This window comes from Pholcus phalangioides, unplaced genomic scaffold, assembly GCF_987345545.1.
Source record: "Pholcus phalangioides strain wild (caught in Gottingen) unplaced genomic scaffold, Ppha-v1.0 ptg000039l_1, whole genome shotgun sequence".
Classification (NCBI taxonomy): Eukaryota; Metazoa; Arthropoda; class Arachnida; order Araneae; family Pholcidae; genus Pholcus; species Pholcus phalangioides.
In genome coordinates, this window is record NW_028301625.1 from 17,684,632 (window position 1) to 17,705,419 (window position 20,788).

A 20,788-nucleotide genomic window follows, 5' to 3' on the forward strand; every position below is an offset into this window, starting at 1 on the left:
GCAAACAATTTGGGATGGCCTGTATAATAAAATTACACGTCACCAGATAGTATGTTTGTTTTGTTCACAGGAGTGTGGGGAATATCTAAACACAACATTTCACTAAAAACAAAAATTAATGAAAAACTGGAAATTGATAAAAGAAATAACTCCAGAACTTATGATAATTTTGACTGATTGAAAGTGATAATTTGAAATTTATTAAAAATTCAATATTTCAATATATTGAATATTGAAATATTTCAATATATTGAATATTGAAATATTTCAATATTTCAATATTTTAAAATAAATTATGCCCCCTGAGACAGATACAGCAATTAATAGTGGCACTAAAGACTGGGGTGCAGTTGGTACTCAAGCACCTCTGATATTTAACAACATGATTCTGAGCAACCCCAGGACTTTACTCAGAAATTGAAACATCCTACATTAAGTTCAAGCCAAATGTTTCACGGATGCATAACACTTCTAAAACTTCACAGTTAGACTTGCATCATTTCCCAACGTTGAGTTCGCGTGATTTCCAAGCATGTAAAATGCCCATTCGATGTAGATTCGGCTGATAAATTTGAATCAAAAGATTTTGTTGTGTGTTCAATTTACGCTAGCACAACCCAACTAGTTTAGTAGTTAGACCGATCTGACAGAGACTTATATGCTTCAAAATCTTGTAAAAGACAGATGCGAGGCGAATCTGGGTATGTCAAATCAGACTTAATGATCTAGAGAAGTTCCACTTTTTTCTAATTTCAACATTTCATTGAGGAATTTATTTTTCAGTGCAAAATTCAAAATTTTTTTGTGTATGGGCACTTGAATGTACTTAATTACTTTCGCAAATTCAAAAAAAAGAATGCATTAAAACCAGCTTGCGCACATGATAAGATAGCATGAGATAAATGAAATTGAATAAAAATTGATTTGGAAAAAAAAAATATATATATATATATATATACACACACATACAGGGTGATCAGCGAATAAGCCCTTATTTCAAAATTAAATATCTCTACAACAAAGATTAATAGAATTATGCGGTAAACGGTACGTTTATTAGCAAAACTGTAAGAATGTTGTACAGAAATTTCGAAAATTTAGTTTTTTTTTAATTTTTAAAAATTAAAAAAATTTATTTAAAAATTAAAAAAAAAAAAACTGGAGATTTTGGGGTTCCGAAAATCTTCATTTGTGTGAAGAGAAACCACTGCATTCGCCTAACGTTACTGCATGGGCTGGGGTATGCACCAGAGGCATTATCGGCCCCTTCTTCATGCGAGACACGATTACTACTGAATGTTACGTTACAATTTTGGAACAATTTGTCAGCACACATGGCAGCACACATGAATTTCAACTTTAACTAAGTTTTAACTCTTCCTCTTTTTGCTTCTTTCTTTTTTGAAACATTTTGTATTTTAATTCTATCCTTCTCTCCTATATGGGAACTTCACAGGAACCCCTTCTTCTCTTCCATCCACATTTAATTATCTCCTGGTCAAATTTGTTGGGAAAAAGATTAATTTCATAACATGGACTGCATCCAATACAGAGCCGCAACTAGGCTGGGGCAACCCTAGGCCTTTGAGCCAAATGGAGGGGGCTCACAAAATATGTATACTTATTTTGAATTTTTTTTTCTCTTTAAGGGAAGCCCCTTAAAGAGAAAAAAAAATTCAAAATAAGTATACAAGAAAAAAAAGCTTCCCCAAGAAAATGTCTGCCCGAGGCCCCGAGAAGGTATGGTATGGCTCTGATCCAACAAAAACTTTTACCAAGGGAATTTCTTCAGCAGGAGAGGTAAGAAAATATTTCATTACCCATCAGTGTTTGATATAGCAAGTGTTGACATCACAGATGTTGTACCTGTAATGCAATCACCTAGCATCAAAGAAACTGAAAGAACTAAAGATGTAAAACATTCAATTTTCCTTTTTACAAGTATAATGTTGAATAATTATGCATTTAATTTATACAAATACATTCCTACCTCCATTATTGTTACTTTCGTGTGTCTTATATTAATCATCTCATATATTTTGTCATTATTTATATATTTTACAATAATTCTAACATTCTGAATATGTTCAGATTTCAGGAAACGTGCCATAATTTTTCTAACAAGAGCTCCTAGCTTATCATACAAAATGTGTATGAGGGGCTCCTCTTTTTCAAATAATGTCAGAAAGCCATTCAAAAAGTTCTGATGCTTTTTTCAGAAACAAAGCTTTCATCAAAACACTTTTATCTGAAAGGACTTCCTGGATTTGATGCAGTCGAGATGAGTCTGATCTGGACTCCTTACTTCTGAATCAACGCTGAATTATCTCTTTCATTAATTCTGGAATTCTCTTTCAATAATTCTGGAATTATTTCCTTTATTAATTATTTCTTTCACTAATGCTGAAATTATTTCTTATTAATGCTGGAATTACCTTTCATTAATTACATAATTTTTAATTAATGCTGGAATTATAACTTTCATTTATTTTGGAACTGAAATTCTCTTTCATTAAAACTAGAATTTTTCTTTCATTAAAACTAGAATTTTTCTTTCATTAAAACTAGAATTTTTCTTTCATTAAAACTAGAATTTTTCTTTCATTAAAATTAGAATTTTTCTTTCATTAATTCCAAAATTTTTTCATTTCAATGCTGTAATTATCATTCATTAAAACTAGAATTTTTCTTTCATTAATTCTAGAATTCTCTCTTTCATCAATGCTGAATTCTCTCTCTCATTAATTCTGGAATTATCAATTTCATCAATGTTGAAATTATCTGTTATTAACTCTGGAATTATCACTTTTATCAATGCTGAAATTATCTTTCATTAATTCCGGAATTATCATTCATTAATGCTGTAATTATCACTTTCATTTATTTTGGAACTGAAATTATCACTTTCATTTATTTTGGAACTGAAATTATCACTTTCATTTATTTTGGAACTGAAATTATCACTTTCATTTATTTTGGAACTGAAATTATCTATTTCATTAATTCTAGAAATTTTCTTTCATTAATTTTGGAATTATCTTTCATTAATGCTGTAATTATCACTTTCATTTATTTTGGAACTGAAATTATCTATTTCATTAATTCTAGAAATTTTCTTTCATTAATTTTGGAATTATCTCATCGATACTGAAATTATTTCTTTCATTTATGTTTCAAACTCCTATTTATGCCATAAGAAAATAACGGGGGATTGTGCGTGTTTTCACCGAGTCACATGATCTTCTGACGAATGATGTTGCGGGCGCCGTTCTCAGCACTGCCAAGGCGAAGACCGCTGACGTCATACTCCCTCCAGCTCGATGGTGCAAACATAGTGCGTCCGCATTTCAGATTCCAAAAACCCCCGCGTCGTCTCTGATAGGTTAAAAAAAACCCGAACTTTTTTTAGCTCGAAATTCCATTTTTTAATCAATCAGAGGCAGCGCGAGTTTTCGGAATCTGAAATACGGACACACTATTTTCACACCCAAATACAGGAAACCTTGGCAGAACTGGTTATCTTGATGAATTCTACAAAAAAATCGGAACATACACAAACGTTTTCTATAAGTTACAGTAGCAACGCCAAGGTTGACATCACAGCATGATTCAAATGACGTCATCGAAAGCAAAAGTTGAAGAGAGAAATTTTGGAGAACCCTGATTGGCGCTGAAGCGCCAAATTTTCTTGGAAAATCAACGTTATGGTGCAGTATGTAGCAGGAAATTGCTAATGGCGCAGCTTGGCACAATTGGCGCAGCAATCCCATCCCTGGTAATACAGTCAATACCGTTATAATGAAAATCTCATTGTAATGAAAACTTTCCCAATCCTTCAAATCAGTTTACATAGGAACAATGTATTGTGCAATTCTGGTATAAGGAAATGAAAAATCTGTCATAGCGAACTCGAAAACAAGTGTCAGAAAATCAACCAAAGAATGAACCTGTTTGGCAACTCAGAAGAGGAAAAAAGAACCATCTTCTTTGATAGATTTTTTTGAGTTTCATGGTAATTTCCCTTAAACCTTTGCATTTTTTCCTATTACCAAGTGAAAAATACTGGTTTTGTTCTTCTATGGCTTGTGGGAAGAAATTTTAATGAATACAGTACACTGAATGAATACAGCTAATCAAATCAGTGCTACGCATGGTCAATGTTTGATATTTTTTCTGTTTTGAAATGAGTGGAAAATTCTTCAAAAGGAAACTTGAATTGGAGAAAAACTTAACATCACTGCTGAAGTTGATGTTGGAGTAAAGAAAAACAATGTGGCATCAAAATATGACATATCTCCTACTCATTCAAAGTTTTTGCAAAATCAGAGAAAATTGAAATTCAAACAGCAGTTATAGGATCATAGGCGTACGCCGAATTTTCTCACAAGGGGGTTTTCAATTTTTTTTTCCTTCTCAAGAGGGGGGGGGGTTACGTTTTTTCCTGCAAAATAACACTATCATCTCGGCTTCAGTGGGGGGGGGGGGTTAGAACCCCAAAACCCGCCTTTGCGTACGCCAATGTATAGGATCCCATAGGAAAAAGAACAGGCTTTTGCATTTCCAAGTTGTGGATGCAACTATCTTTACATGGTTTTAGGACATTTGTTCCTGAAATGGCCAGTTACCAGTCTACTCATATAAAAAAAGCCTCTATAATACACACATACTTTTGGATGCAAAAACTTTCAAGCAAGTGGCTGAATCACTTCAATGAACGCATCGCTGCCAACTTTTGAAAATGAAAATTAAGGAGATTTTCGTGTGGACCCATATTTTATAGTAAAACCACTCCCTGATAAATACAAAAAGCAATTTAAAAAAGAAAAAATAAGGATTTTCCACACATAAAAGTTAAAGCATAGGGTATAAAATCCTTACTCAAAAATTGAAGTCAAATAAAATAGGGATTTTACACTCATTGAAGTTAAACCCTTGGGAATAAAATCCTTATGCAAAAAGGAATGCCTTACGAATCCTTATGCAAAAAGGAATGCCTTAGGTATCCTTATGCAAGGAATACACCGAGAAGGCAAAACGTGCCTTGTTCGATGATTCTCTCGTGCTACGAAAACGCAACAAGTCTCCAACGACGGTGCCTCCTCTGATTGCTACTTTAACTCCCGCCTCAGCTCAGTCTACATCGACTTCATCACCATGTGCTCTCAAGCTGCCTACAATATGCCTAGAGCTCTTCAGTGGTCATGTTGAAGAATGGCCGACAGTCTAGCAACAATTCACCTCTTCGATCAACGAGAATCCTCAACTGTCAACCATAGACAAACATGTCTTTCTACGAGGGTATCTACAAAACGAACCCAAGAAGCTCGTCGAGGGAACCGCCGTCACATGGGAAGCCTAAGAGACGGTGAAGAAGATGCTGATCGACAGGTACAGCAACAAGGATACCATCATACAGACCCACATCGATTTCTTCGACAGCCTGCGCCCAGAGACAGCTTCATCGCCCGAGTTTCTCAACGACACCTACTTGGAAATTAACGCCCATATTCAAGCTCTCCGATCACTTGGCGAAGATGTCAATAACTACAGTCGTATTTTGACACAGAAGATTCTTCACACATTTCCTATGGACATTCGTCAACAGTGGATTATCTACTCTAAACGGCAAGATATCTCGTTGGACATATCCAACAAGGTGAGTGGATATGATCCAAACTGAAAGGTGAGTTTCCTTTGCCACCTTTGAATTTCCGCCCCGCCTACAGAAGCATTTCATATCCGCACTCGACGTAACAAGAAAAATCTGTCACCGTTTTGCCCATTTTGTGAATCGTATGATCATTGGTCCCAAAATTGCTCGGTGATAACTGATGTTCAATTACGAGTGCAGAAGCTAAAAGAAGCTCATCATTGTTTTTTGTGTACTAACCGTTCGCATAACGCTAAAACTTGCTCACGCCGTGCTAGAGCTTTCTGTTCTAACTGTAAAAGGAAACATCACGTATCCATTTGTCCTTCACTCCATGCTTCTACTACTGTTGGTAAAATTGATGTATCGCCCTGTTTTACGTATTTGCAAACTGCACGTATTTGGGTGTTCGGCCCAAACGGAATTTCCAAATTGTCTCGATGTGCATTAGACGCTGGAAGTCCAACCTCCTTCATTCACAGCAGTTTAGTGAATGAACTGCAATTGCATGTGCAATCGGTCAACTTGTCTATCAGTGCATTCGAAGCTGCACCAAAACAATTGCTGTATCGACGTCAAGTGCAATTTTTTTTATCTAGTATTTGGGATAACAGATCGATGCCGATAGTTGCTTTCGAAAGCAATAATTCCTACGCCTCACATCCTATGGCTTCGGTAGACATTGGTGGTGCCCACACACACACACACATTTGCTACTTCACGCGAAATTCAGTTTGTGGACCCTCACTCGTCTGATGACAGCCCGATTCAAATTCTCATCGGTAGAAATTATTACTGGAAAATAGTGAAAACTGATTCGCCGGTTAAGTTATCAGACACTTTCATGCTTGTTCCGTCTCATCTCGGACATATCTTGAGCAGTACCCATTCCAACGTTCTTGTCCAACACAATCCTGCTTTGAACAACTCTACTGTTAATTGCATGGCTACTACTTGTGCTGAAGAAATAAATGACTCGTTCAAACGCTTCTGGGAACTCAAGGCCATGGGAATCACCAATGTGAACGAAAAATCACGCTCGACTGGTGAAGCAAAAATATTGCAGGACTTCCCCGAATCTTACAACCTGGAAAACCATCATCATATTGTTTCACTACCATGGAAAGAAAACGTGTGCCTCACGTCGGACAATCGACTGCCTTGACATTCTTCGTAGACGTCTGGATAAGGATCACCCTTTTCGGGAAATGTACATTCAGCAAATGGAACGTTACATTCATAACGGCCACGTCGAAATCGCACCAGAATCGTCAAGTCCTAAAATTTATTGTCTTCCTCACCACACAGTGAAGAAGACCATTCTTGAGTCGGAAAAGTGTCGTATCGCATTCGATGCATCGTCTCATGCAACGGACACCCATCTCTGAATGATGCTCTTGAGACTGGCCCAAATCTACTACTTGACATTGTCGACTTTACTATGTTTTTCGAATGTTCCGAATCGATCTCACCACTGATGGATGTCAAGCGTTCTTGCAGCTTAGCCTGCACGAGCAAGACAGAGATGTAACCAGATTTCTTTGGTTTCGCACAGTGACTGATCATGATAATAACTCATTGACTTTAACAAATGATGTGCTGACCAATCGTTTCACGAGATTACCATTTGGTCTAGCATGCAGCCCTTTTCTACTGTTAGCTACGCTACGTGAACTGGCGAACAAATTCTCTGAACAACACCCGTATGCTTCTCAACACCTGGATCACAGTTTATTCATGGACAATTTTGTTGCTGGCGGCTACACACACGACGAAGTGATCACACTCAAATCCTATCAAGCAAAAATTGAACGGCAACCGGGGGAAAAAAATCAAATGGATTAGATCCGATAATGGGTTAGAGTTTTGTGCTAAATATTTCGAGACATATTTGAGAGAGAATGCAATAAAAAGTGAAAGAACGAATATCTACTCTCCAGAAATGAACGGTATCACGGAACAATATAATTGAACCCTCATGAAAGGAGTCAAGTCCTTCTTGCTTCAAGGAAAATTACCGAAAGACATGTGGGCTGAACTAGTAAATACACAGAACTATTCACAAAATAGATTCCCGCATAAAATTTTGAAAGGGAAAGCACCCTTGAACGTTTTCAGTGGCAGAAAATTTTCTGTCGGACATTTGAAAGTAGTAGGAAGTTTGGCTTACGTCTTCATTCCTAAAAGATAGAGACAAACTAGATAGCAAAGCGGAAAAGGGAGTGTTGGTTGGCTATGCAATAAAAACAAAAGGATATAGAGTTTGGATTTTGAAAAACAACAAGGTTATTGAGACGAAGCATGTAAAATTCAACGAATTTACTATGGGTACAGAAATTCAAAGACAGTCTCAAAAATGTCGTGAAAATCCTTTGATTAACTTTTATAATAATTCAGATGTAGAAATGGGAGATTGTGAAGAGGACATAGAAAATCAGAAAATGCAATATGACGAAAATGTGAAATGAAAAAGGGTTGTAAAAACAAGAAAAAAGGGTGATATAGCAGGCAGAAAAGATGTCTATTACTATCCTGAAGAAAATATCCGACTCAGAAGTAAAAACGATGTACAAAAATATTGTGAACGAAAAGGGATCAGTGCAACGTCCCTTATGGGAGTTGCTTGCCCGGTTCGAAATATCCAGTAATAAAGTGGCAAACGACAAGTGGAAAATGATTGCAAATAAACTTTCGCATGAAATATTATTTATTCAAATTAATTATAAAGTTAGTCAATTTTAACAATAGATTAGTATAACGTGGAGCCCTCTATTTGACGTTAACAGTAAAGATACTGGCTCACCAATTGACGATCATCAACAGTCAACTTGTATATTGATCGGACATCCGATGTTGTTAGCCTTTCCCCGCAAGTATCAGAGAAGTTTTCTCGGTTGAGAGCCGGAACACCTTGATCAGTTCCAGGGGACCTCTCGGTTGAGGGCCGGACCACCTTGCTCAGCTCCGGGGGGCCTCTCGGTTGAGGGCCGAACCACCTTGATCAGCTCCGGGGGGCCTCTCGGTTGAGGGCCAAACCACCTTGATCAGCTCCGGGGGGCCTCTCAGTTGAGGGCCGGACCACCTTGCTCAGCTCCGGGGGACCTCTCGGTTGAGGGCCGGACCACCTTGATCAGCTCCAGGGGGCCTCTCGGTTGAGGGCCGGACCACCTTGATCAGCCCCAGGGGGCCTCTCGTTTGAGAGCCGGACCACCTTGATCAGCAATGAAGAACTTTGACTGTGAAGATTATTTAATATTTTTGATTCCGGACCTGCCGGAAAACGGATTCAAACAATGTAAATTATTGCATTTTAACTAATCAGCTTAAGGCCAATGGATACGGTAGCAAGACGGTGAATCGTCCTACTAGAGGGCTTCAGTTGAATAGAACAAAAAAAGATGAACGCGGAATCAGACCTGTTACAACGTACGGCTGGTATTTAAAGGAAAAACATCCGACCGCACGTGTCTGATCAAGCCAATCGTCTTCAAGGTCACCTCATTTGCATGCGATCGCAGGCGGACATCACGATCGGCCTTGATCGTCGCCATACGATCACAGCTGCAGATTAGTAACATTTATGACAACAGATCACGTAACGGCGACTACGGACTTTTATGCCGGGGGATCATCGGCACGTTACATCAGCATAAACTTAGACGATTTTGATTTCAAAGGGAATACAAAGCGAGAAAATGATGTTTATGATGATGCATCGAATGAATCGGATACGAACATCAAAGCTCACTGTGTCAACATAAAAATCCCTAATTCCTACTTTGAAGCAAGAAATTCATCACAGAAGGACGAGTGGCAAAACGCCATGAAAGATGAGATTGAAGCACTAAAATCGCGGGATGTATACGATCTAGTCCCAAAACGGGACAATCGAAAAATTTTGGGAAACAAATGGGTGTACACAATCAAAAAGGACGAATTCGGTAACATAAAACGTTATAAAGCACGACTAGTGGCACAAGGTTTTCGACAAGTCGAAGGCGTCGATTATTTGGATGTTTATTCACCGGTAGTGAATTTCGAAATTATTTTGAAAAGTTGGATTCATCGACATTTAGACATAAAAAATGCATATTTGTACGGTAAAGTCAACAATGTTGTGTATATGAATCAACCACAGGTTTTGAAGATCATGTTTTGAGACTGAAAAGGGCATTATACGTCTACATCATGCTGGAAGACAATGGTTTTTTGAGTTGGACAAAACATTTTTAGAACTAGGTTTTGAAAAATTGTTAAATGGAAATTGTATATATGTATATAATCGGAATGTTATTATATTAGTATATGTTGATGACATGGCGGTATTTGCCAAAAATGAGGAAATATGAATATTGTAATAAGTTTGTTAGAATCAAAGTTTGAAATGAAAAATTTGGGTTCAATTTCATGTTTTTTAGGAATACAATTCGAAAATGTGGGAAATAAGTTAATTATGCATCAAAAAGGGTGTATTGAGAGAATGCAACGAATTTACAAAAACATTCCCAAATGTAAATCTAATATTCCATTAAGTACAGGTATTACAATTCAGTGATGTCAAGAAAGTGATTCTGTAATCACTGATGTTCCATATCGGAATTTAATCGGGAGCTTATTTTTTTTAGCAAACAGGATGAGACCCGATATAATGTATCCAGTTACTCTATTATCACAATATTGTGAAAAACCATCTGTTATTCATTGGAAATTATTATGTCAAGTATTTAATTACGTTGTTAATACAGCTCATTATTGTATCAATTTAGATTATAGTAAGAATATGGACTTGATTGCATATTCATATGCAAGTTGGGCGTCTGATAGAGATGATCGCCATTCCATGAACGGATATGCTATTTTACTAGGGAGTGTTCCGATTTCGTGGAAATCGTCGAAACAATAATCTGTAGCGATTTCAACTATGGAAGCAGAGTTTGTAGCATTATCGGAGACAGTCAAAGAAGTTATTTGGTTGTACCGAATTTTGAAAAATTGTGAAAAATTGAATTTACCGTTGCATATTCCTACTATTTATTGTGACAATGTGAGTGCGATACATTTTTCAAAGAAAACACATTGATATTAGATTTTTCTTTGTAAAAGATTTGTCAGAGAAAAATGAATTTGTATTATCACATGTATGTGGAAAGAAAAATGTCGCTGATATGTTAACGAAACCTATAATGAAAAATTAAAGTTTTTATTGCAAATATTTATTTTCAATGTAAAACAAACAAAAAAAAAGAGGAAAAAGGGGTGTTTTGTTGGATTGTTTTCCTTTTTTTTCTCTCAATGCACGTGCGGGAACCGGTTGTTGTTCCGACAGTTCACATCACTTTCAGCTGCTGCGAAGCATCCTTTGATAGTCGATGGTTCACACACATTTGTCAAAAATTGCTCATTCGCCACGTACATATTCGTCTACATCATCTGAGCACGAGTGTGGTACTATCAGAACTGCGAAATGATTACTGGATTCGAGGTCGACAGATTATTAAAAGTGTCCTACGCCAGTGTCTTCCCTGTAAAGTTTTTAGAAACACGCCACCGGCTCAAATTGAAGCACCACTTCCTTCGGATAGAGTCACACAGTCGAAACCATTCAGTGTCATGGGGACAGACTTCGCTGGCCCACTATATGTTCATAGAAGCTCTATCTCAGTGAAAGTGTATATCTTGTTGTTTACATGTGCTGTCACTCGAGCGATTCATCTTGAGCTTGTCATGGATTGCTCTACAGGTAAGTTTTTGCTGGCATCTTTACGTTTTGTTGCTCGTCAAGGTGTTTCCAACACTTGTATATTCAGATAATGCACAGACTTTTCACACCATAAATCGTGAGCTTCCCATCCTTTGGGGTGCCATGACTTCACCTTCTGCTCACCAATACTATGTCTCCCACGGAATCACTTGGGAATTCATAGCCCCTCGAGCGGCTTGGTGGGGAGGATGGTGGGAACGCATGATTGGTGTTGTCAAACGTTGTTTACGTAAAACATTAGGTTGCGCATCTCTCGATGACGAACAACTGACAACTATGTTGGCTGGAATTGAAGCCGCAGTCAACAGCCGACCATTTACAGCTGATAGAGTTAGATGAGAGCTTCGAAGAACCTCTCATGCCTGCCCACTTCCTGGTTGGACAACGACTGACAACCCTCCCTTCTCACGAAAAGGCTCCTGCAGTTACCGACCTCAAGAAATCGTGGTCACTGCAGCAAGATTCACTGAATGACTTTTGGAGCCAATGGAGGAAAGAATACCTACTAGAGCTGAAGACATTCCACCAAGTGAAAAATAAAGATCAAGGTCTTCAGCTACGAGTTGGAGATGTCGTCCTCCTACAGGAAGATGCAAGACCTCGACACATGTGGACAAAGGCACGCGTATTATCTCTCATCAAAGGTCGTGACTGCAACATTCGTTCGTGTATTCTACGTACAGCCAGTGGAACAGAAATTCGACGGCCAATTAAATTGGTAATTCCTCTGGAGTTGACCAGGGTGGGGAGGATGTAGGGAATAGTATGAGCTTACGTTTGTAATCACTCTGGCCACCTCCAGATGGCGAAACTGATTTGGTACATGACTTTTCGCTTGTGTTTTCTTTTTCCTAGTATGTACATATATGTTTGTTCGACGCCTACGTGTACGGATGTCTCGCTTGTGTATCACGTAAATAAAATCGTATTTCTCTACGCCGCTTTTTGCTCTCCCATAACGTAAGCTATTTCGGCCCCGACAGAGAACATAGCATTCTAAACTTGACAACTCAACACTGATTCAATCATATAGAATAATAAATAAATGTGGAAATGTCAAGTCCTATAATTAAAGTAACATTCTATAACATATGAAATAAAAGAAATTTCAAACATGCTGCAAACAAACAAGATATTGTAAAAAGATGAATCATATTTGTTCACTGTAAAATGTTAAAAAAATGAAAAACACTTGAAAGTACCACTTTGATAAAAAATATGGAACAAGAAATTGTTTTCACCTGGAACACAGAGTCATTTATTGCTGTTGAATCAATCAATAATGGTAGAAGGTGTGTCTGTTGCAAAGTGTTTGTAGAAGACCTCACACTTGTTGTAACTGGCACTGTACTGCTTGACTGATTTGCATTAGAAAAGTTTTGGACATTGCTACTCTGACGTGCTCTCTTGGAACACTGTGCTTGAAGTCGCAAAGCTTGGGGGTTGCAGCCCCAGATGTAAATATTATTGGAACTTGAAATTGCAACCTAATATAAAAAAAAGAAAATCTTATCATAAAGATGACAATTTACTCTTACAATTTACTTAAGGTTTAAACTACTAAAACCATATAAATGATTATAGCATGCCTAAAACCATAAGAAGCATTTCCACACTATGAATTATTCATATGGTTGTTTCATAATAATTTGATTCAGAAAATGCAAATCAGAGTCTTATAAAATGTAGGATGTACAATTAACAGCTTATTTCTGAATTTTCTTGTTACTGGTGCTTGCATAACATTTTCATTGTGATGTTGACATTAGTGGGTACAGCACTATTGTTGAAGTTGTTTTACCTCAACCATGAATCGCCGGCTCTCTAAAATTATTAGGGATCCCATTGGCCCAATACAAGTTCATGCCTATGACAGGTTCCAAGCACTTCCCTGTGAAAAATCTTGGTCCTCGCGCGAAACATCTCAGTCCAAAAGCCCGGTCCAACGATGTGTAACTCGGAGACAGGATCATTTTAGTCGTGGAGGGGAACAATATGTAATTTTTCACCCTCTCCACTGAAAAAATTGATCGAAATGGTATTTTTCGTTTCTCCGCCCCCCCCAAATTAGCAGCCTCCCTCAAGATTTCCGCCTGTGAAAATTGCCTTCTTACCTAGTTCTGGCTACCTAAGTGCTGGGCTACTGGAAACAGGGCTGCAACTGGAGGGGGAGGGGGGTCAAGTGTACAGGATGCCAGACAGAGGAGGGCTGCGAATTTCACCCTTTAATCTCCCTTCAAACATTACAGGAAATATTTAAAATTTCTAAGAGTGCTGCGAATGTAAATAGTTTGGGAATCCCTGATTTGTAAAGAGGAAATTTCATATTCCTAGTATTAGAATGCAATGGTACACGGCTCAGGGACTTCGAAATTTTCCATTCATTTCTTATTCTCTTTCTTTTTAATGTTAATTTTCTTTTACTATTATTTATCTGATTCATAGGTGCCAGAACCTAGGAGTGGAGGATATTTGAGCCCCACAACAATAAATTTTGTAAGGGGATTGAGCCTCCCCATAATAATTTTTGGAAAAACAATTGCATGCATCCTGTTTCTTGCGTATGCGCTTGAGTCCCATATATACGGGACGGCCAGCAACTTTCAGCGCCCTCCCCACTCAATGTTAATTTCTTCATGAAGGCACCTCTGTTGTGAAGGCTCTAAAAATTTTATGGGCCTTTGAACTAGTTAATAATCTTATTCATTGTTCACTTTACCTCCTCCCACTTTCTTTTTTTCTGTTGTCTCATGTCCCCTTCCCCAAGGGACACATTCAACAAAAGAAGAGATGTTCTTGAGTTTACCGACAGTACAAGCAAGAGAAAGATTCCCCCCCGCCCCAAGATATCTCCAGAAGTGCCTTCAGGCAGCAACAATTGGCAGCACTCTGGGAGGATGCAATTTTCAATGGAAGCTGGGGTGATTGTGAGATAAGACTACTATTGTCACAGAACAAGATTTTCAAACAACAAGCAAATTGACATTCTAAAGAAAAGTAAAAAAAATAAAATTTCAAGCAGATGACTTCTACTATTTAGAGAAATTTTTTGTCAAAAAGTTTTTTCTGAGCAAAGTGTGAGAAACAAATCCACCTGAATTTTTCGGGGCCGAGCCAGCTCTTCAAAAATATTGGGGGGCTTGGGCTCATGGGCCGGATACAAGTTTAGGCCTATTGTAACATGACGGCGTCCGGGACATGTTTTTCTTACTAAAGTCTTAATATCAAGAGAGAATTCTTACCTTCAGACTCCTGGGACCACTTAGTTACCGGAAACCACCAAAGGTCTTGCTAGCATTCCGGTATGGGCTAGTTCGTCCTCTTAGTCATTCGGCTGGAGGGTGGGGTCTTCCAGTCGCTAGACAAGGATGAGACTGCAGGTCGGGCTGCTAATGCCCCATCAAAATTGATCTCTCGTCGATATTTTTAACTTATAATTCCTTAATACTGTTGTTGAATCCTGGGAGAGGTACCTGGTCTCATTGGGGTTTTGTGTCCTTTTGTACTTTAACTATAAGTTTTATATTTCTTGCCTAAATATTTTGTTTGCTGGCGGATGGCCACAGACATCCATTGGTAAATTACTCCCGATTATCATTAGTCATGTTGGGTGAACCTGGAAAGTTGACCTGGCATATTGCCAAACAATCTTTTGTCATTTACAATAATATTTCTGAAACTATATGCAAATTATATCCAAATGTACTTTGTATGACGAAGTATTTTTCTTGTTGTGATGAAGTGGACCGAGAATATTTTATTTCATGATCAGTATAAGTACGAATTGTGTTTGTTGAACAATCACATTTCATTTCACTCGTTTCACGAGCTTAGTTCTCCAATGTTGTAGCACAGTGGTGCTAGTGTTTCACATATCAGCATAAATATAACGAAACTTCGTCTAGCCTTAGGCTCGGAATTATATCCCATAATGTCTTTCTAAATTTGCGTTTGTATCTCGGCAGGTCCGGATTTATTTTATGAATTAATAGTAACTTCAAATGGGAGCTGTGACTTAGCTTACCTAATGCATACCCGGTGACGATGGAAAGTCTCAACACCCAGTGTCCCCGGTGCTGATCAAGTTGATATCATCAACCTACGTTGAATGGATGGGTCGACTCTGGCTATCCTCTACATCTGCCTCGTCGCGACCTGACTCCAAACCTCCCACAAATTGAGTCATTTGGCATTCTCTGAAGTGACGTCTGAAGATCAACGTCTCATCTATGGACTTACATCACTTGCCTGGCCAGATTCATTACTTGGTTCCGATGTTGTGCTAGTTCCAAATAGTGCGCCTTGATGTGTGGTGATACGATCTCCAGTGTGTTACAACCACTTCGGGAATATTGTGAATTGACCTCTGTCGGGTCTACTTCTCAGAAGATGTCCACTTGGAAGCTGTTTGACTTTGGAAGTCGCATGAAAATGGAGCTCTTCTAGACACATGCCGAAATTCTCGACGGGTATCAGATAAGCGCAATAATGATATGTGAAAATGTTTGTGATATATATTCGTCTTTTTATAATAAACTAAAATTTAATAACGTTAGCAAGGTGTTATTAACTGAATTTTGTAATAATGTTTTATTTTGTGATTTGATTAAATATCTTGATTTGAGATATGACGTTGAGTCATTTCCTTTTGCTGTCCTAAAACTCCTTTCCTTTTGCTGTCCTAAAACTCGAAAGATAAAAGTAGAATCTGGGAGTGCATGAAAGGTTGCACTATGATGATTCATCATGTGAATTTTATGCAAACACCAGTAAGGTCAAGCATGTCAAATTTCAAATCACTTGAAAAATAAAAATTTATACATACAGTATGGAAGAAACCAGATGCTATCTTTGAGACTGTTTCAGGAACAGGAACTAATTGTGGCAAACTATGCTTTGAAACAGAACCTGTCCCAAGTTGCCCAAACATACCACATCCAAATGCATACACTTCACCCTGATAGGATAAAATAATAAGAAACTAAATCAAAGAAAATGATATCAAAACAAAAGAAACAAAATCTAATTCATTAAAAATGAAGTTATGCAGTCTTGATCATTTTATCAGTTTTCTTGCACCATGATCATTTTCTGCTCAGTAAACCCAATTTGACCAGAACCTAGGTTATATTATATATATCCAATTATAAATAGTTTCCACTATAGCTTCCAAATGGATTTTTATTTTTACATCTCTCACAAATAAGTAGATGCACTAAATGCTCGTTTCAAAGTTTCCCTGTCGTAGCAATGTGCTGTGCTATAGTCTTGGTGCTGTTTTTTGTGGTACCTATATGAGAGAGAAGACTGGCAAGGACTGAGAAGATTTTAAGTTCACAACACCTCTGTGAACATCCTTTCATATACATTAGAGCAGTGGTGCACAAACTTTAGCCCCGTTCACATGGGAAATAGAAAAAGCGGGATTAAAACCTGCTTCAAGATTTTTCATCAATGACAGCTCTCTATTTCTTTCCTTACAAAGGAAAAAAGTTGTCAAGCGGGTGCTAGAACTCCCAATTTTACCGCAATATTTGCACATGTGAATGGGGCTTTTTTGAAGCGCGACACCCTTTTGAACAAAAAATTTATCTCCGACTTTCCGTAGGTTGAACATATGTCCCGCGATCCCTATGAAGGGTGACTGTATCTCCCAGTTTTCTGGAATTGATTTTTGTCAATAAACATGCTATTTTGAAAGCCCTTTACAGAATACTTGTTTCAATTTTAATTAAGCGATGTTGACTTCCAAACATTTGTTTTTTGATGTACAGGGTGGACAAAAAGTCCATAGAAACTTTAAAAATTCATAAAAACTGGAAAAGTAACCGAAATACAAAAATGGTTTGCAGGGTTGGCATCGCTAGGTCAAGGGAATTTTTTTAAGACAGAAAAAAATAACTAAAAACAGCCAATAGGTGGTGCTGATGTACACAAGTCAAAGAAAAGATGCGCAAATAACGAACAGAAAGAACAGAATGCCTTCAAATCGTTTGTTAAAGCAGTATGTATTCCGCAAGACCACCACATTGCAGGTGAGTCACAAATCCAGCAATGTTTTGTTTGCGTGAAAGAGATGCACTTTCTACCATCACGTTTATATAATATGGAGCAACTAGTCACACTGCTACTCCGGTCAAGGCATTACTGATACAGACATTTGGGAAAGACAAAAGCATTAGCAGGCGTTGCAGGTTCCCGTGGCGTCCTTTGACCCTGGCAGACTTCTGGTTATGGGGATATTTAAAATCCTGGGTGTATCGATCCGGTCCATCCTATCTGTTGGAACTGAAGGATGCGATCCGCCAAGAGGTGTCATGTATACATCCAAATCTGCTGCACTCTGCCGTTGCTGGAATTATGACTTGCCTGCAATGTGTTATCCCCTGTGGTGGTGGTGGTCGTGTGGAGAGCACATACTGCTGTAATAAACGATTTGGAGGCATTCTATTTGTTATTTGCATACCTTTTCTTTGACTTGGGTACGTCAGCAGCACACATAATGGCTGTTTTTTAGTTAGTTTTTTCTGTCTTAAAAAAATTCCAGTGACCTAGCAATGCTAACCCTGCAAACCATTTTTTATTTCGGGTATTTATTGCAGTTTTTATGAATTTTTAGTTTAAGTTTCTATATGACTTTCTGCCCACCCTGTACTTAGTGTCCCTTATGAAAGACGGACGTGAAGTGAGGTGTACAATCCTTGATATTTGTATACAGGGTGATTAAGAAATAATCGTCTGATTTCAAAATAATTGTACACTTGAAATCGGCCATTAACAAAAATTGTTCATAAAATGTAGACAACACATTTTCCCCCGTATGTTCACATATTACTTATTCTATTCTGTGTTTTTAATTTCCAAGAAATATACAATTTTGAAATCGGTTGGTTCTCTCAAAGTCACCCTGTAAAAGTACTAACTTGATATTCATGGCCCCCACATGCTAGTGCCGGGCCCCCAGGCCAGGATTTTTCGCGGGCCCCCTACCCCCCCCCCCCAAAAAAAATTTTGTGCAAACCTTGAAAAATGATTATGGTGTATTTTTTCAGTAAAAAAAAAGAAACCCCTTTCGGGAAGAAAAAAATGTTGAATGCCCTTCTCCCCCCCCCCCATGAGAAATCCTGCATACGATACGGTATTTGTATATGCAGCAAAACATTGCTACAACGATAATCGATAATAAATACATCTACAATGATATTTTTTTTCAAATCTTGTTTGGAATTGCCTGGCTTAATGTTAAACTCTTAGTACAAAGACATCATCTACTATGATAAACGCCTCTATAACCCGATATTCTTAGGAGAATTTTTAAATCGCTACCACAATATTTTTCACTAAATGATCACCGAAAGCTAACGTTATTTGTATTGCTGCACTATGTGTACGACACACAAAAGCACTATGCGGTAAGCTTCTGTACAGGGACAATACACATCTAAGTGAATTTTATAAATAAACTAATCAATTACAATTTTTTGTAATGAATAAATACATAAAAGCGTATTTTCCGATAATATTAACAATGCCCATATAGAAAAAATGACAATAGCATAAATTTGATCACACGTGAGGATAATGTTACCTCTTTAATCTCTCTACCACAATATTTTTTTTTTGGTCCGTAGAATATTGTTATATCAAGGTTTCACTGTCTATTTAAACTAAAGAATAAAATATAATTGTGTGTGTGATAAATATTATCACATTTAGAGATATGATCATGTGATTCGTATATAATTTTACGCAATATAATAGAGCTCCCCTATGGGCCAGTTAAAAGAACGAATTGGTTAGGCGATATGGTTTTCTCATAGAAACTTGTGATTGCCATAGGCGTATTGCCATTTTCACGAGGGTGGGGGGTTACGTTCTTTTTTCCTGCAATAATTTTATATTAATTTTCCCTATAATCTCGGCTCTGGGGGGGGGGGTTAGAACCCTAAACCTTTTTTGCATACGCCAATGGTGATCGCGATCCATGGTCGGCAGGGCCGCAACTGGGGGGGGGGGGACAAGCAGGTATCTTGCACAGGACTAGCAGAGTGCGCAAAATTCACCTTTCATAGCCTCTTCTTCAAAATTAGATGGGGGGGGGGAATGTCAAAATATGTGCTTACCTCAGCTGATCAAGCATTTAGTTGCGGCCCTGATAGCTAGTGTTCAATGTCAAAGTCTCTCGATTAACGATAATACCTCTATTATGGTATTTTTCTTCGTCCACAGAATATCGAGATTTCACTGCAATTTTATCATGCATAATATTAGCAATAACAGCTACAATACCCGGCGCTGCCCGTGTTTTCTTCATTTATTGGGAGGATTGGAAAAGTGACAAACCATTACAAAGGAATAAATATATAATACTGGCAGGATTAAAGAAGTGACAAGCCATTGTAAAGGCACGTGTACAACGCATTACTAGGGAACCACAGTAATCAAAGTAAACATTTCGAAAGTGATTATTGAGGCCCAGAAACCATTGTTGCCGACGATTTTTCGTCCATTTCGGGTATCTGCCCTTCTCTGATGAACTTTTGAAGTAGCCTATCGTTCAATCCAGGCCCTGTTTGGTATATATCCAAATTTTGGCGACGATCGATTTAAAATTGTGGATTTGTATATAGAACATACACACAGACAGAAAATCAATTATATATAGATATATATGCACAGTATCAAATTTATCCTTAGTTTCTCTCAGATAAGATATCCACCGCATCTCTATAGTTTCGTTGTTCACCAAGCAAGCAAGTATACTCATACTACACCAAATGAAACTACTGTTGAATCTTTATACATGACGAACCAGTTTGAAACGTGTTTTACACAAAACAAAATTTCTATCCAAACGTTTAGAACATCAAAGATTATTCCTATAACGCATGAGTTCTCAAACTGTGCGCCTCCAACCTTTGTCATGGTGTGAGGTTTTCGAAGATATTCTTTGTTAAACAGGTCTGGAGAGCCGGTGGAGCTCGCGGATAAGCATTGAATAGGGGAAAAGGGCGCCTCAGGTGGAAAAAGTTTGAGACGCCCTGCTCTAACGGGAAGTTATTCCATGCAATGATTTTTTTGATAAAACGAAGCGATTCCGTTATGCCAGGCGATTCACTACAGGCGTGCAAAAAGAATAAATAAATTTAGTGAATTAAAAAGTTAGAGTAATAATACTGAAAACTATTTTCATTGGCCTTGGTTGAAGCACCGGCCTGAAAAATTGTGTGTGAACTGAAATAATTCAAATATTTATGTTTACTTCATCTATTCAACTGAGCAACTTTACAATTCTGTTACAGTCGTTTATACGACGTTCAAGAGGCCGAGTCAAAACGTTTTATAAAACGTTTTATGTATAAGTCGAAGTGAATATA

At 37.8% G+C, this 20,788-nt stretch overlaps 1 protein-coding gene across 7 annotated transcripts in view; it reads right to left on the bottom strand.

The window, feature by feature from the left end:
* Positions 1-20,788, bottom strand: part of LOC149065639 (uncharacterized) — a 232,941-nt gene that overhangs the window by 59,066 nt on the left and 153,087 nt on the right. For all 7 annotated transcript variants that reach the window (XM_089253544.1, XM_089253545.1, XM_089253542.1 and 4 more), the window contains 2 exons: positions 16,237-16,368; positions 12,653-12,898 (listed from right to left, as the gene is read on the bottom strand). In XM_089253544.1, coding sequence (XP_089109670.1) covers positions 12,653-12,898; positions 16,237-16,368 — 378 coding nt within the window. The remainder of the gene's footprint in view (positions 1-12,652; positions 12,899-16,236; positions 16,369-20,788) is intronic.